This window comes from Oryza sativa, chromosome 8 (genome assembly GCF_034140825.1).
Source record: "Oryza sativa Japonica Group chromosome 8, ASM3414082v1".
Taxonomy (NCBI): Eukaryota; Viridiplantae; Streptophyta; class Magnoliopsida; order Poales; family Poaceae; genus Oryza; species Oryza sativa.
The window spans coordinates 4590019-4607447 of record NC_089042.1 but is presented as its reverse complement, the minus strand read 5'-3'; the positions used below and the strand labels follow the sequence as shown (position 1 = coordinate 4607447).

General features: G+C 38.7%; 1 protein-coding gene and 1 long non-coding RNA gene across 3 annotated transcripts; both read right to left on the bottom strand.

Annotated features, from left to right (window-relative positions):
• Nucleotides 1-563: 563 nt before the first annotated feature.
• Nucleotides 564-6871, bottom strand: LOC9267794 (uncharacterized). 2 transcript variants are annotated; one of them, XR_010734605.1, is made up of 4 exons: nucleotides 6531-6871; nucleotides 4782-4915; nucleotides 2166-2376; nucleotides 564-936 (listed from the first exon to the last, which is right to left on the bottom strand). It is a non-coding gene; the product is annotated as an uncharacterized lncRNA (long non-coding RNA). The 2 variants fall into 2 exon arrangements; XR_001548206.3 differs by lacking the exons at nucleotides 2166-2376; nucleotides 4782-4915.
• Nucleotides 6872-8050: 1179 nt separating this feature from the next.
• LOC107276024 (uncharacterized) lies at nucleotides 8051-11062 on the bottom strand. Its single transcript, XM_015794250.3, has 2 exons — nucleotides 10613-11062; nucleotides 8051-9450 (listed from the first exon to the last, which is right to left on the bottom strand). Exons 1-2 carry the CDS (start codon nucleotides 10814-10816, stop codon nucleotides 8371-8373), a joined length of 1284 nt encoding a protein of 427 aa, XP_015649736.2. The 5' UTR covers nucleotides 10817-11062; the 3' UTR covers nucleotides 8051-8370.
• Between the last annotated feature and the right edge of the window lie 6367 nt (nucleotides 11063-17429).

Here is a 17429-nt window from a genome sequence, read left to right as displayed (position 1 = left end):
ATATATCGATATATATATATACAATTAATTATTAACAACTGGATATCTAGTCCATTTGTAAACATTTGAAAATGGTAGCTGGCAGATCACTCCATTTGATACAATATGATGGCTTGAACAATGTTTTATAGCTCAATCAACATGACATATATATGTCACATATTTAAGTTTGGGTCTGCAGCTAGTGTAAAATAAAAACATATTTTCTTGTACATACACAATGCATGCTAGCTTTGCATCATGGTACATATATTTTATATATTATTCGATGCAATCATAGTTTTATTATGTATTTTTCGGTTTTACTAGCAACTAAAGCTAGTGTCCATGGTACTGAGGGGTTGATTTGTAAACATTATGTAGAAGTACGCTTCTTAACTCCTTTTATTAGAACTTATATTTATATTAAATAATACAATCCATAGGTTTGAACATGTACTTCAATTAACTCCTTTCATTAGAAGTTACTCCTGCATGAATTGAGTTGCAATGATCTTTTTTTTAGGAAGAGAGGCACACTTCTCACATTTCTGTCACTAGAAATGAAGGTTAAAAGACAAAAGTTTGCGAAGACAATTAAATTTGTCATGGTAACTTGGTACCATAAATCCCACCATTCAGCGTGAGAGTCAAATCCACCATTCTGCATACCTAGCAAAGTCTAATTAAGCCAAAGATCCTTCAAAATTACCACACTACATCATTACATCAAAGGAGTTTTTATGCACACATGAGAAGCTCAAAATGAGCTGCATTTCAACTTTCCAACAAGAAGCTTCCAAACAGTGCAGCTAGGGTTTCCTGCAGTTGTCTTGCATTAAGCCCTCAACCATACATTGATCCATGTACTTCACAAGCCACCCGCTTTAATAGTTGCGTCCTGCATTTGCACCTTTCTTTGCTTTTCCTCCTCCTTTTGACCAAGATGAAATCTAGCTAGAAACAAGTGTAGTGTATTAGTTCAATTGGAACATTTGGTAGTTCATTTCGTGCCCGTTTGAAACAAATCATGCATTGAATGAATTATGGCAGTGGATTATCTACTTGCTTATAGGGATAAATTGAATATTTTGATAAATAAAGTTAACAAAAATCTTAAAGCAAGTAGTCTAAGCAATACAAATAGTAGAATATATTTTTTAGAAAGCGTATTTTAGAGGCGTGGAGCAAATAATCTGTGGTAATAATTCGGTGAAATAGCTAAAAAGAATGGGGGCAAACATGTTGCATTTCTTGTTTTCCAGATAGACCAAATGATTGACACCACACCTCCAATAATCATTTTCTGTGTTTCTTTATCAAAATAATGCATCCAGGTCCCAACACATGTGGGCTATATAATTTCCTGGTTTCAGATTAAAGGTACAAGCTACCATGAATTCCAAATAAATATTGCCAAGGGTCACTTTAAAAATAAGTGCTCAATTGTTTCATCATCAGCACAAAATCGGCATTAATTCCTTTTCCCCTTTCTTCTATCCTTTCTTAAACAAGTTATCTTTTGTTACAATACTATTCTTTTGCAATGATCTAAATTGTTACTTGCAATGATATATGTGTTTTGTTCTTCAGGGATGAAGAAGAAAATAGCATGCTGCGCATATTGGTGGCGACTGACTGCCATCTCGGCTACCTAGAGAAGGACGAGATCCGAAGATTCGACTCATTTGATACTTTTGAGGAGATCTGCTCATTAGCAGTTATAAACAAGGTATATCTTATCAAAAAATGAGAACAACGTGTAGCCTGGCTGGTAGAGAGCTACCAGGGGCATGCCATTGGCCAGAGTTTGATCCCCCTCAAACCCAGGTTTTCTCACAATTTTCTTCTCTATCAATACTGGTGCTAAATTTCTCCTTAGTATCCCAACATATTCGAAAAATATCTTATCGAAAATTGATATTAATTCAGTTTTTATTTTTGCCAAGTTAAATATCATCTTATGTTTGTGATGATCAGGTTTATGAGTCGTTTGATTTTTTTAAAATAGTAGAAGAATAACTCCTGGTGTTTGGATTAACGAGAATGCACACCACCATTATATTCCTATGACCTAAAAATACTGAAACAAATGGACCACATCAAGAAAACTTTGTACATAGAATGCAGAGTTTCAGTTTCATAATTAAGCTGAAAATAACAAATGAAAAGCTTCCATCTTCTACCTTAAATAATCCGAGTTGTTTGATAATTGATATGATGGTTGGAGATGCACTGTTAAATTTGCAGGTTGATTTCATCCTTCTTGGTGGGAATTTGTTCCACGAGAACAAACCTTCGATTTCTACGCTGGTGAAGAGCATGGAGATCATAAGAAGCTACTGCCTGAATGACCATCAGGTGCAGTTTCAGGTGGTCAGTGACCAGGCAGCCTGTCTGCAGAACAGGTGCAGTAAATTAAATTATTTGATCTTTTCATGGCTGAATTAACTTCTCAACTTTGTTACTTTATCTCACTAGGCTTTAGCTAATCATCATCTAATTATATATTAAGAAGGCCAAGCCAATTATTTATTCCTGGCTACTGAACTATTATTCAGAACTTAACACATTATGATGTCATTCAGGTTTGGTCGAGTGAATTTTGAAGACCCAAATTTCAACATTGGCTTGCCTGTTTTCACCGTACATGGGACTCATGATGGCCCAGCAGGAGTGGTATGGATAACACATAGTAAATACTATTTGGACAAATTTTGAAATCTCACAAACACTTATGCATTTCTGCTCATGAAAGTATATCCTCAAGGTCTTAATTCTTTGTTCAACTTATAACGAATTTGGTTTCTCTATTTGTAGGATGGCCTGTCTGCCACTGACATCCTTTCTGCTTGCAATTTTGTGAACTATTTTGGGAAGGTTGATCCTGGCAGTTCTGATGTTGATCAAATATCAGTTTGTCCAGTATTTATAAAAAAAGTAAATTTATTTTGTTCTATACACAACTCCAAGTAATCAACAATTGTAAGATAATAATTCTGTGACTTGTGCTACTTGATTCAGGGTGCAACTTCTGTTGCTCTATATGGACTTGGTAACATTCGGGATGAGAAATTGAGCAGGATGTTACAGGTATTTATAATAATAAAAAAAGAGCGCATGATTACGATTTGAAGAATTCTCATGTGTTGTGCACATGGAGATGTTAACTTGTTGATTATGAATAATTTCACATGTATGTGCATATATCGTTTTTCAGACACATTACAAAATACAGTGGATGAAAGCAGACAGTGAAGATGACTGGTTCAATCTTTTTGTTTTCCATCAGAAAAGGTATGCAAAGTGGCTCATGATTATAATTATTCTTTGTTGTCTTTTTTCACTTGCGCTTCCTAGCAACAATTTGTCTCTCTAATTTCGGCAGGAGAAAGGGAAGCTCAACAAATGGCATCAATGAACAGCTCTTGCCAAGTTTTCTTGACTTGGTAATATGGGGCCATGAGCATGAATGCCTAATTGATCACCAGGTAACACATTTTGAGCTACTGCAAATTTCTTACTAATGTTTGTCAAGTGTTATTTTTATTTTTAATCTAGCTAAACTTTGCAGGAGGTTTCTGGAAAAGATTTTCACATTATCCATCCAGGTTCTTCAGTTGCTACCTCACTGAGCAATGCTGAAGCAAAGCCAAAGAATGTTGTTTTGTTGGAAATCAAGGTTAACACTACTGCAGAATGGTGTATTGATCATACTATTTTATCATTGTCTAATCACTTATATATGTTTCCCTTGAATCAGGGAATGCAATACAAGCAAACTAATATACCATTAAAATCAGTTAGACCTTTCCAATATGCCGAAGTAAGCCATTTTCACTCTCTACTTACTTCATGTTTACTTTCAATGAGATGATTCTCATCAGTAGCATACCATATAGGTTCAATTAAAAGATCAATTGGGTGTTGAGCTCAATAACGAAGCAGCTCTTTATGAGCATTTGGATAACATTGTAAGTTTTGAGCCCATAGTTTTTGTTCGAAAAATACTTCTACACAGTTTCTTGATAAACATGGCCAGGACATTGATCATTCAATTGGAGTTCAATAATGATATGTTAAATGGGAAATATCCTATGAAAACGAGCTAAGTGTTGAAAACTCGTGAAAGTCATACCTAAAAGTTTTGTAAATTCACGAAAAAAATACTAGATATAGGTGTATATATGAAATACATTCTCACCAAATTTCAAGTCAAAACTCAACTTTATTTGAGAGAAACAAAAATGACAAATTTCAGATAAATAGTGTCCTGTTAATATTCATTCAAAATTTGTCTTTTTTGTTACTCCCAAATAAAGTTGAGTTTGAACTTAAGATTTGGTGAGAATGTATTTCATATATACACATACCTCTAGTAATTGTTTCATGAATTTACAAAACTTCTAGGTATGATTTTCATGAGTTTCCAACATTTAGCTCGTTTTCACTGAATGTCTGAATATGTCCTCATGTTAAATGGGAAATATGTTAGAAATTGGATGTTTGCGAATTGTAGTTTTCAGCAGTACTATTGAATACAGAGTTATTTCAGGTGAGCAATCTTATCGATAAAACAGCAATTAGTGGATCAGAGCCCAAACTTCCCCTAGTCAGAGTAAAGGTAAAATAGGGTGCTCTTCAGAAAATATTACCTTCCTTTAAAATATTGTATAAATTCTTTATGTCAAATTTCTGAAGGTGGACTACTCTGGGTTTTCGACAATAACTCCACAGCGGTTTGGTCAGAAGTATGTCGGAAAGGTACCTCAACCACTAATATGAAATTTACTGATGCATACCTCCTTTATCATATACTTTTTTTTTATTGAATCCTTTATCATATACTTTAACTGGTGTATTCTTTACAGGTCGCAAACCCAAACGACATTATTCTCTTCTCAAGATCAGCTCAACAGAATCGAACACGAGGTACCTGTTTATGTTTCATGAAAAATGGGAATATACTTCAGGTTAACTGCACTAAAATAATTAGGAATTAGGAACAATTTTGATATTAATTGACTGGAAAAATGCATCTTAATCTTTGTTGAGTAATGTGTTGTTCACTCTCTCTTTATATTGCAGAACACACTGGTAGTTCTGAAGAATGTGAACCAAATGAGCTAGATCAGCAAAGTATTGAAGAATTAATTGCAGAGAGTAACTTGGTACTAATTTAACATTCTCCTGGTCTAAGTCTAGTAGTGTATCATGTTGGTGTCCTTTTAATTCATGGTGGCCAGGTCTATTTTGCTTCAGATATCCATTCCTTTAGATAATTCCAGGTTAGTGGAAACAAATAAAAATACACTGGCGCATTTAATCCTTCTTTTACAGAATATGCAGATTCTTGACAAAAATGACCTAGACAGTGCACTGCATGATTTTGTCAACAAGGACGAGAATATGGCGTTTCATTCTTGTCTGGACAAAAATATTGATGCAGCAAAAGTAAGATATTACCATCATATAGTTCCATTCAGGATATCTCATATTTGCAATGAAAAAACTGTTTGCTTGGGATTGCAGAAAAAGTTGACGTTTGCAACAAAGGATTTGAAAGCTGAAGAAGATATAGTACTTCAACTGGATCAGTGTATGCAGGTACAGAGGAACTCTATTTCTGCATATACTAGATTTGATTTCAGCCAAAAATAAAGATAGCGAAAAAGGGTGTTGTTAATTCTTACTCCATAGGAGCGCATGAATGAAGATCCCCTCCTCTCCAAGGGAGGATCAGAAATCATGCCGTGCTCTCAGAGCCTGCCAACGAACGCGCTCAGCGCGTTTCAGGAATTGAAGTGCTCATCAAATGAGGAACAAGATACTCATGAATCAGATGAACTTATCGAAATTTCTGTATGCATTGTTTTCCTCTCTTGTTGCAAATATCGTCAACCAGTTGTAGGCTTGTAGCTCAATTCTAGTATCATTGCCAAATGTCATCTTGAACTGCTTTTGCTGTTCCATGATCAAGGACAAGGAGCACTCTCAACAAGCAAGCCAGAAGAGGCCAGCTCCTGTCGATGGAGGCTCTCAATCTTCAAGGAGAAAAACAGACTTGAGTTCTTTCTACCGTACCGCACCGTCGAAGAACAATGATGATGGTGGCAAGAAAGGCAAAGCTCCTGTAAGTAAAATTCTCTGCAGCTTTGCCTCTCTGTTGTCACTATTTTGTAGTAGTCAGCAACATTCAGATGGATATATTCAGAACTACATTCAAGTTATCTCCTGTAACTGCTATGTACAGGTTATCTGAAGATATTGCTCTCTGTCTAGCAGATAGCAGGCAGATATGGAGCCATAAGAAGAAGATGAGATTAGGATGGGAATGAGATCAATGGCCAAAATGGATAGCTGATGCAAGCCTTCAGCTACATTCTATTCCTTTTGAGAATTTAATTGAATCTTTATATATATCTGAATCTGTATGTATTATCCGGTTCATCCAAGGAGACTAGACTAGTTTGCAATTACTGAAACAAAGAATGTGATGACCATCTTGTTAGTTGGGTTCCTAGCTCTAGCAAGCATCTATGGCAACTCACCGAGCAAACAGCAGAATGGGCGGCGCCGCCATGGCCTGTCCACCTGGCCGCCGGCGCGTGAGATGCGGCGGCGGCGGCGGCCAACCGGCCATCTTCCTCCTCCCTCGATCTCTGAGTTTCCACCGCGGAGCGGCACTCCCCTCGCCTTGGTTTGATTGGACTGAGTGGTGTAGAACCCAGTGACTCCTAGAAGCGAGCTCTGGCGGCGCCGTGGCTTCACGGCGCCCAGGGGGGGGGGGGGTCTCCGGCGAGCGGTTCGGTCTCCGGCGAGTTGCCGCCACCGGGTGCTACCGATAAGTGGGCCTCACGATCCCACTCGAGCACGCGACTGGTTTAATTCCGAAGAGACCCTCGAACTACACCCGTATTATCAATCTACTCCACCCGTGACAGGATCTCGACCGTTCGATCTCCCCTGTGCGGCTCAGATCAAAACCCGAGGCGATGGGGAAGAGAGATTTTGCAACGAAACCCTCCTTTTATCCCGCTCTTACCAACGGGTCCCCAGACCGCAGGAAGACGAGGAGGGCGGCGAGCCGGCGACCATGGCGGCCGCCGGCCGGCCGGATGGACGGGATGCGGCGGTGCGGGAGGCCACGGGAGTCCCGGAGGTGGATGCCGGGGAGTTCAGTTTAGTCGGAAAGATCAGATCCTGGCGGGACTGTTCAATCGCTCTCCAGGTCTCTGTCTTCTTTTTGTTCCTCCTGATTTGTATGGAATTGGGGGATTTATGAATTTATCCATACCCAATCGTGTTTCCATCGTGTGTAGTAAGTTAAAATCAGTTTATTTTAACCGCGACGATTTTTTTTAATTATGTGATTTCACCATGAATTGCAACTAAGGATTGCACTGTCCTTGTTATTGCCGTGTTCTTGGGCTCACCTAATTGTGAAGAAAAGCAATTGCAGACGGGATTTAGTTGTTAAATTTATATTGGAGCTGCTTTTATGCTTGTTATGGTTGATATCAATAGTGAGTGATCAAGATCTGAAGAAGGTCACGCCATTATATGCTGCATATAATTGAATTTTGTTAGGTTCAGCAACAACAGCAACAACATTTGGGCTTGCACGCTTCTAAACACAATAAATAATGCATACACTTTTTCTTGTGCGACTTGTATTTATCTATGTGAATGCTCATTAGTTTCTTGATGTTATATGTAAATCTGAATGGCAATAGTTAGCTAGTTCTTTTTGTTTCTAGACATTATTTTGGCCTAAAATTGTTCACTTTGTGCTTGTAATTAGTTGCGTTGATGTCCCATAATCTGCATTGTGGTCTGTTCCATGTCAAACTTGTTGTCACACTGATACATATTTCTTAACAAGTTCTGGATGTGACATGTCAGTAGTTTCTTAAAAAACTACCAAATTTTTTTGTGGGCTGGAGTAATTTGAGTTTCGACAATGGAGTGGTGTTCACAAAATTTGCTTGCAGTGTTCATGAGGTGCAGGGTGATTTTTCCGGTACCCAAATGTTCCAACATTGTAGAAAATTTATGATGAGCTATTGAGTTACTTGTAAAACTGTTTTCTCAACAAAATAAGGTATAAAATCATTGTGTTACCATGTCCATATAAGACAACAACCAATCATGATGTTGTAGAAAACATGTTATACGCTGTTCTGAGACATAAATTCATCAGTACATTTTCTCAGCTACTCCTGGGCCTTCGTTTCTCCGAGATTTTCCAGCATATCAAATAGCATTGGTGTTCACAACTGCTATAAAAAATCTAGGATATTCCCTTCAGGCTTCAGCCATGGTTTCTGTCATTGTAGTGCAGTGAATTTTCAAATCCAAAACTCACTCTGGGATTGATGTGGCATCTACTTACTTTTCTTTTGTAACTTCACTACTACTATTAGTAGTTGCAGAATCGATCATCTTCTTCTTGGATCTGGTCTTCTTCTTCTTGGGTCTCTTATTCTGTTGTTGAGTTCCATCATCATTTACAGACATATTGGGCTTCACAGCAGCAGTACCACCAGCCATGTCTTCCACAGTTTGTTTCAATCCGTTTTTATTGGCATCACCTAAGCTATGCTTGGATATCTTTTCCAAACTACCATCAATACTCTTTTTATTCTTGGTTTCACCAGAAACTTTATCAATTTCCTTCTCCAACAGTTTATTGTACCTGACGCGATCACTGTCCTGGTCTAGGGAGTTCCCTGGGTGTTCTATCCTATGCAGTTCTTCATCTTGGCTGTCTACTCCACTGTTAGTCAAAAACTTTTTGTTCCGCCGAGGAAATTCGATCTTCTTTGAATGACTTTCCCCGTAGATATCATCAATATCTTCAATGGCATCATCTGTTTTGTCTTGTAAGCCATCTTCTTCCTTGCTAGTTGCAGATTTCACTTGCTTTTCTTCTAAAGATGTGTCTTTTGGGTGTCTACTTTCTGCTGTTGTGGTATTCTTAGAACTCTTTTCTTCTGCTCTAGTGGGTGTAGCATCACTGGAGCTTGTGACCTTTTCGACTACAGCATTGTCAGGTCTTGCATTTGCGTTGTTTGATTGAACATGAGTGCTCTTACTGCCGACGCTCTTCCGTTCCGTTGTCTTGTAATCCTGGAACCTGACCTTGATCTCTTCAAGCTCGGCTTCCTTCTGCTGCAGGAGCTCCATCAGAGCTGCCATCTGGTCAGGATTTGTGCCTGCGGCTCTCTCTTCCATTTGTCTGATGTGGCTGTTTTTATCTGTGAGAGTTGCTTCCATTTGACTGACGCGGCTATTTTTCTCTGCGAGAACTGCTTCCAGTTCTTTCTCTCTGTTCTTCAGAGTTGTGGCTGTGGCTTCTAGTCCTTTGATCTTCGTTTTCAGGTCTGTCTTCTGAGTCCTTAGGGAAGATGTTGTGGCCTTCAGTTCTTCCAACTTCCTCTTCATCTCCTTGTTAAACGCCTTCTCTTTCTGGAAGGATAATGTAGCAGTGTTCATGCAGTTAGCTACTCATTCACGGGATAATTGTTGAATTAAAACAAAAACAGAAGCTGGCCAGGCCAAATAATATTTTGCTACGCACACTCTTACCATCAAACCATTTTTCTGGAACACAGTTCATACAAATTAGCAAATTTCTAAATAGTAAATGAATAAATGTTCGGAACACTATATTCTTAGTTACATGGACTGTGGGAAGCACGAAGAAAACATAACCTAGTTTTTTTTAATAGATGGTTGTCAGTCACAAACAGGTTTCAGTGTCGCAATTACATATTAATTGGGGGTAATTCAAGTAGTGTGTAATGCATAGCGCTCTGATTTACATACCCTTGAAAAGAAATGGTCTTGTCTGGCGATACTGGGACTAATTTTTCACAGATTATTTATAAGGTCTAGCACTGAACAGAATGATGTTCAGTTTAGCATTCTCAATGGTAAGAATTCAAAACAGAGCACCCTAATTGTTACAGTTGACAGACTTTATGCATCGGGAAGTAATGCATAGTTGGCTCGATTCGGTTCATATTATGCTTCGAGCCCAAAATTGTGTTGCTAATATTGTTCAATACATAAGTGTCTGCATTAAAATTATGCATTTCAGTAATGTCACAAATATAAAATAAGTGCACATTTCAGAGTCAGCAAATGTACTTGCTGGTATTGTTAAAACTCCAACTCCAAAAGGACGTTCTTGTGCAGTGAGAAATGGTCTTTTAACACCAATATATTGAATGCTGTAGTTAAGTTTGGTGATCATGGTCAAGATTTGTGATTTAAAGGAGATCATCCTATTAGAGAGAGAGAGAACAAAGAATGGTTACGGTTTGTTAGTAAGAACAGCTTGTCAGGTCGTCAACTGCTTTAAACTTGTAAAACTTTACTCTTTTTAAGATATTTTTAAAAATATATCATTTACTTAATTTTTAAAAATTTGGAGTTTGGTTGTGAGGAAGAATAATTTCCTTTGCACCTTCTAGTTATTACAAATAACAACTGAGATATGACCATCTGGTATATGCTTCTTTGTTCGCTTAAACAAGACACCTCAGAAACTAACAGGTTTGCAAGACATTGTGCAATGCAGGTACATGGAAATAGCAGTAAAGTGCATCATGATCCATCACCGTACCTGGAGGAGGATCCGCGTGGAGATGAGCTGCCGGTCGCGCTCCCGGAGAAGAACAGCAAACGCGCGGCGCTCCCTGACCTTGTGCAGGACGACGACGCTGAGCGCGGCGGCGGCCAGCGCCAGCAGCAGCAGAAGGACATAGGCAACCTTCTTGCTGGCACCGACCATGGCAGAGCCCTTCGCCCTGTACTTGCTCCCATCCATCACCTTCACCTTCACCTTCTCCTCTGCACGCCGCACCAGCTGCTCCCGTTTGCGCCGCCTTCTCGCAGTGATCCCTTTGCAGGATCTTGGAGGAGCTCTACCTTGTTTGGAGCAAATTGTGAAAGAAGCTAGAGCTGGAGCTGGAGCTTCTTTCTTGGGTTTGGGAACACTATAGGGCTTTGGAGACTACCTTGTGCATGGAGGAGGGAACAGAGATGAGCCTTTGAGGTGATGCACTCATTTGCTGATCGATGCACATGACCTTGAAGTACTTCTAGGGGAGTTTGAGGAGGAGGGGATCGAGAAAATTAGAAAGATACACGAAATGAGGTGAGCTATTAGCTCGTGATTAATTGAATATTAACTATTTTAAATTTTAAAAATGGATTAATATGATTTTTTTAAAGCAATTTTCCTATAGAAAATTTTTACAAAAGAACACACGGTTTAATAGTTTTGGAAGCGTGCGCGCGGAAAACGATGTGTTTTCTCCCTCAATGTCACTAGAACTGTGGCATAAATAAAAAAAAAGATCATAGCCTTAATAAAAAAAATAAAAGATGTTCTGTCCATTGACTTGCACTTACTGCAGAGTATTAGCTACGGGAGGGATTACTACTGACTGCATATGGATGGTCTAATGATGCACCGGATGGTCCAGAATGAGCTAAGCCATCTGAAGGTTCAAAATGTGCAAGTAGGAAGTGCCGTTTTTTTTAGTTTGTAGAAATTGATTGGAAGTGTATTGTCAGTCAAACCGGCTATCTTGCGGTAATGTAACTTCTTCCTCCATCCAATCTTGTGAAAAGTCAACATTGATCATAATATTGGCATTAAATGAGATTCTTCTTCTATGCTTCTCAGATCTCCAGGCAAGATGAATAAATCTATTCATGGAGCAGCAGGCAGCAATGTGAGTGCTCCACCATGAATATATTAGACCTAGGCAGGATCCATCAAAGACGTGCGGATTTGTTAACCATGGCTAGCTAGTATAGCTAGTTCCAAAGTCCAAAGAGTTGCCAAGAAGAGAAGAACACAGCTGGTTGCTTTAATAGTTTGCTCCCTCTGGCTCTATATAATTCTTGATGTTTTAGTCTTTTAGACATGGTTGAAGTCAAATAATTATAACTTTGACTATCAATAACTTTTAAAATATTTAGTTTGTAGACACTAGAACAAGACATATAGATTACTATTAAAAAATACTTTGATAAAATTAAATATTTACTGTTTTTTCTGTATTATAATAGAAAAAATCATAGTCAAAAATATGTTTTGGAGAACTTATCGTTGTCCGAAACGAGTACTAGCTTATTACCATGTGACTCTGATGTGAAATTTTTACTTTTTACAAGATGACATGGTGACTTGAGATGCAGCATGTGCAGGCTCCATTTTGCATGCATATGGATACTCAGTAGTAAACTACAGAGCAACAGTTTAATGGAGTATGTCACAAATGGCCAACAATGACATAAGCACAACTGCAATCTGCAATGGAAGGTGAGTATATGCATGCTTGCACGGCCATCTCTTCTAGGTGGCTGAGAGCAAGTATAATAGAGGGCTATAAGAAAGCTGAATGCTGAGGTGGATGAGAGAGGAGAGGAGAGAGATGAGAAGCGGGTTGTAAGTTTACAGCCGGCTTAGGCACAAGAACCAATAAAATCTGTGAGACAGACAGGTGGACTATATATTTATAGTGAAAAGTTAACCACTATATAAGTGAGCTGATAGATAGGCTATAAGTAAGCAGTTGGTTTTATTATTATCCTTGCTCTGATGGGCTGCATGTTGATTCTGCTGCGTCGGTGAAATGAACCCAAGAACATGGCAGGCATCAATCAACATTCCTTGCATCATGAACTGGCTAGTTGAGTCTTGTGGGTGGCTCTATGCGAATTCAGGGAAAATAGTGTCCCAAAGGTCAAGTCTAATATTTCTTGATGGATTAAAGATTTGTAATTGCAACGAGTTTCAGAGTTCAGTTCCAATTTGGTGGGAAACTGGAGAAAAAAACTTGTTAAATGTTGATTTCCATGCTTTGTTCATGTGTATCTCACTGGACGCTGCTTTGCTGAAATGTACTTTACCTGTATCTATCACAGGTTCAGAACCTGTGATTGTGAGGCATCATGTGAATAAAGGAGTGATTTTACAAGTTGGAAATGCATCCGCCAGTTCCCTTTTTGTTCTTTTCTGCAATTCCAAACGGAAACATCCAAACTCTTTTTTTCAAAAACTTTTTATATATATTTTTTTAAAAAAATAAACCCCATTTCAAAGTTTGTAATAATTAATATCATGCGCTAATGGCTTATCCCGTTTTTTAAAAATGTAAGCTAAATTCCAAATTCGAACTAAGCCTTAGATCTGAAACTGTTCCAGTTGCAACCACTAACTTTATATTTCTATCTTAGCGAAATGAAAGCTGGGTCTTTTGCACGTTCTGAAGAAATATAATCAGATTTTATTTTAACGACGGAAAGAGGGGCGAAGCACACAGAAAACCAAACGTGTCAAAACAAGTTGCAACTCTGAAGAAAGCACAAAGATACAAATCCATCAGCATCATGCAATGCACTTGACTCCTCCAGCTGACCCTCCCAGTGTTCCAGGAAGAGGCTATTTTAACCTGAGTTTTTTTTCTTAGGAAATAGTATTTGAGTCAATACTTTTGACCGATGACTCCATCAGAAATTCAATTCAGACACATGTCAGTTTTCAATTCCTTGGCTGCCAAGCCAATTCTTCCTTTCTGCTGCATCATCAACCACTACAAATAACAGACTTCACTACCTGGTTTTTTCAGTCACCTGAACTCCTGAAGCAGGCAAGCAATTTGTCACTCTGTTCTTGACAAGAACACAAGAAAAAAAGCAGCAGTTTTTTCTCTGCAGCAATGGTGTACGAAGCAGCTGTGGCCAGTGCAGCAAGAAGCCATGAACATCAGGTGAGGAAGGAGAAGAAGCTGAAGCAGATTGGATGCAGCATCCTCTGGGCTTTCAGGAGGATCTACCCAACAGCCTCCAGCGCCTCAGGGAAGAAATGATTGAAGGTTATCATGCTGTGACAGTTGCATCATGATGTAAATACATACATAACAGGTCAAAAGACTTTTCTTTTCTTTTCATAGATGACAATGTTAACTTTTCGATACTCGTTTGACCATTAGTCTTATTTAAAAAAAATTATGTAATTATCATCTATTTTGTTGTGAGTTATTTTATCACTAAAAATATCTTTATGTATTTGCATAAAATTTTTAAATAAGTTGAATGGTTAAATGTGTAAGCATTGTGATTGTAGCCACGAAAGAATGGAACATGGTGTACAATGAATTGTTGTTGTAGTCATGGATCTTTTGATACAACATCCAGGTGATGATGACATGATGTATCATTCAGAAGCACTTGATTACAGTTCGGACTTGTGAATGATAGTGCAGCACAGGAAATGAACCACCAACCTAGGCCCTGTTTAGTTTCCACGCAAAAACTTTTCACTCTGTCACATCGAATGTTTGGACACATGCATGAAGTATTAAATATAGACAAAAAAACTAATTACACATATTGTGTGTAAATTGCGAGATGAATCTTTTAAACCTAATTGCTCTATGATTTGACAATGTGGTGCTACAGCAAACACTTGCTAGTGACGGATTAATTAGGCTTAATAAATTCGTCCCGCGGTTTATCGGCGGAATCTGTAGTTTGTTTTGTTATTAGTCTATATTTAATACTTTAAATGTGTATCCATATATCTGATGTGACACATCAAAACTTTTTGCCCCTGAATCTAAATACATACCTACTCTGTTGATTGCCAAAAACCAGAGGATCGTGCAACTTCCTGTTGATATTATGAGGTGATGGGTGTGCGGTGCTGGATCTAGCAACGTTGCCTGACCCTCTCACAAACCACAACGGCTAGTTTCCAACAGTTATAACACAAGAATTACTCCCAAAATCCTACAAATATAGCAACCTAGTATTGTCTATGTTCAGATTTCTAGTATTAGGATGTGTCTAATCAAATAATAGATCGGTGTATTTTTGGACAGAGAGGTAATAATCAATTCTGGCATACAACAAATGTAGAATGAAACTATAAACAAACTTTTCTCTCTCTCTCGTTCATCTTGCTTGGCCTCCTACGCTCTTTGTCATCCATACAATAAGCAAACTTGGTGACAGCTGATTGTACATCACTCCAACAATTCACGAGAGAATTATGATTGCGATCCAAATAGATCGAATTTCTTGTGCTCAAGGAAATAAGAATGAATCATGATCCAATAGCTAGAGCAAGGTTGTTTGTTACCAGTAACTAGGATGTGTCTAACCCAATACTAAGTTGCTATATTTTTAGACAAAAAAAGTAATAATCAATTTCAACATACAACAAAATATACCAAGAAACTAGAAACAAACCTCATCTCTCTCGTTCATCTTGCTTGGCCTCCTACGCCCTCTGTCATCCATACAAGAAGCAAACTTGTTGACAACTGATTATATATCTCTCCAATGATTCATGAGAGAATCATGATTGCGATCTGAATCGATCGAGTTTCTTGTGCTCATGGAAATTAGAATGAATCACTATCCTACAACTGATGAAAATTTCCCCCCAAAATTTCTTGCTGCAGAACGGGAATCTTAGATCCATGATGGAAGAAAAATCTGGCATCTTCTAATGCACGCACTTATGCACAACTAATCTTCTACTTTAAGCGGTTCAATGGTTGAACCACACATGGTTTGTCTGTTTAAGTATTCATTACCTTTTGTAGCATTTCAATCTGAGCTCGCTTGACGGCGGAACTTTCTAAGTGTTGTGGTCCTTCTTGAGGGCATTGGTAAGGCACCCAGTTCTCTCCTTGGTGGGAACCCCTGAGGGAAAATAGGGTTCAGAACCCTTGGACGAGCGACAGCTATGCTCTTAGCATCATATCCTTCTTGAAGGCGCCATCTAGCGGTCCCGTTTCTCGCATTCTCTGTCTCAACTCTCAAGCAAATGGGGTATTTTTTGTAAGGCGGCGGGTTTGTATGAGGGACGAGTGGATCTTCTTCTCTCTCTTCTCTCTCGCCTTCTCCCTCTGCAACCCTTCTCGCGGGTGTGTCCAAAAGATCGTGATTTCAGCTGTTTAGAGGCATGAGGCAAGAGCAGGTGGGTCAGTGACAGTTTCGTGGTAGGTTTGGTGGCGTTCGGTCACGCATAGTGGTGTCACATTCGGTACCCGTCTATTGGTGTGTGTAGGAGATGTCAGCATGTGGTGATGTGTTTTTTTCCTTTTTCCTGATTATAAGCCTCCCAAGGTTATAGTCTTGCAATTTTTTTTGCTATATCAATATGAAACATTGCACTATTTTTGTGATATTCATTTTTAAATAAAACAAGCTTGGTCAAATGGAGGCGGAGGTGACATCCGCAATGGAGCTTTAGGGAGGCACCAACACCGAAGGGGAGACTTGTACAAGGCGAAGCTTGAGGAGACGTTGAAGGTGGCGATGCTTGAAGAGGATCCTCGTGGTGCACGGCACGACGGCGTTGGCAGCAGCGCTTCTTGTGAGTAGGTATCACTGGCTAGGTTTGGGTAGCCATCCAACCTATTACCCACATAAAAACCCCCTTGAAGACACTAAGGCCCTGTTTGTTTCAGCTTAAGATTATTGTAATCTAGATTATTAAATTAGATTACTCTAAGCTGAATTATAATAATCTGACATAAAATAAGCTACGAGTTATTTGTTTCTCTGGATTATTAGAGGCATCTAAGGGTAGTGGGTCTTTAGCCACTCAACAATCTAAAAAAAGCTCCTCTAGAGGAGATTATTGGATTATAGTAATCTGGCTTATAGATTATAATAATGTAGCATAATAATCTACTTGTTTGTTTCAACTTACTCCTAGTAATCTAGATTATAATAATTCTAAGCTGAATCAAACAGGGCCTAAGTAGGGCACCTGAGTTCAGGAACATATAAGAAAGGATGGACCTCATCAAACTCAAAGACACAAACACCATACATCCATCAGGATCAGATGCTTTCGCCCCAAGAAATTGGGTCGGGAATGGCAAGTTGGGCTGCAGAAGAGCAAATGTCAAGACGTCGCCTCACTAACATGGTGGGCCCCAACCTCGGTATCTGATAGCTACGTCCACGGGATCGAGGCTAGGGGCTACCGTTGGTAGAGTGGGTAACATAAGTCCATTATATCACAACCATCATAAAAGAGTAAAAGTCTCATATCCCAAACCATGAACCACTATCTCATGTACTTGTATATTGTTTCAGTCCCAATCCAAATGTATATCCAAACACAACCAAAGGGGTTGTTTGGATGAGGGCAATGAAACTGTTTTTTTTTTCACTTAAAAACAAGATTTGTTTCTATTTAGAAGAACAACAATTGTTATTATATTAGTTCTATCATTACCATATATGGATGAGCAAAACTAAATTTTGGTTTAGCCAATAGCATGTTTGGCTGATGAATGCTACTTGATTGATTAAACACTCATCACTTTCCTATTTCTAGTACGACAATTCATCATCTTTGCATGCTAACTATATGAATTACCCAGGTTTATATATTGAGACGT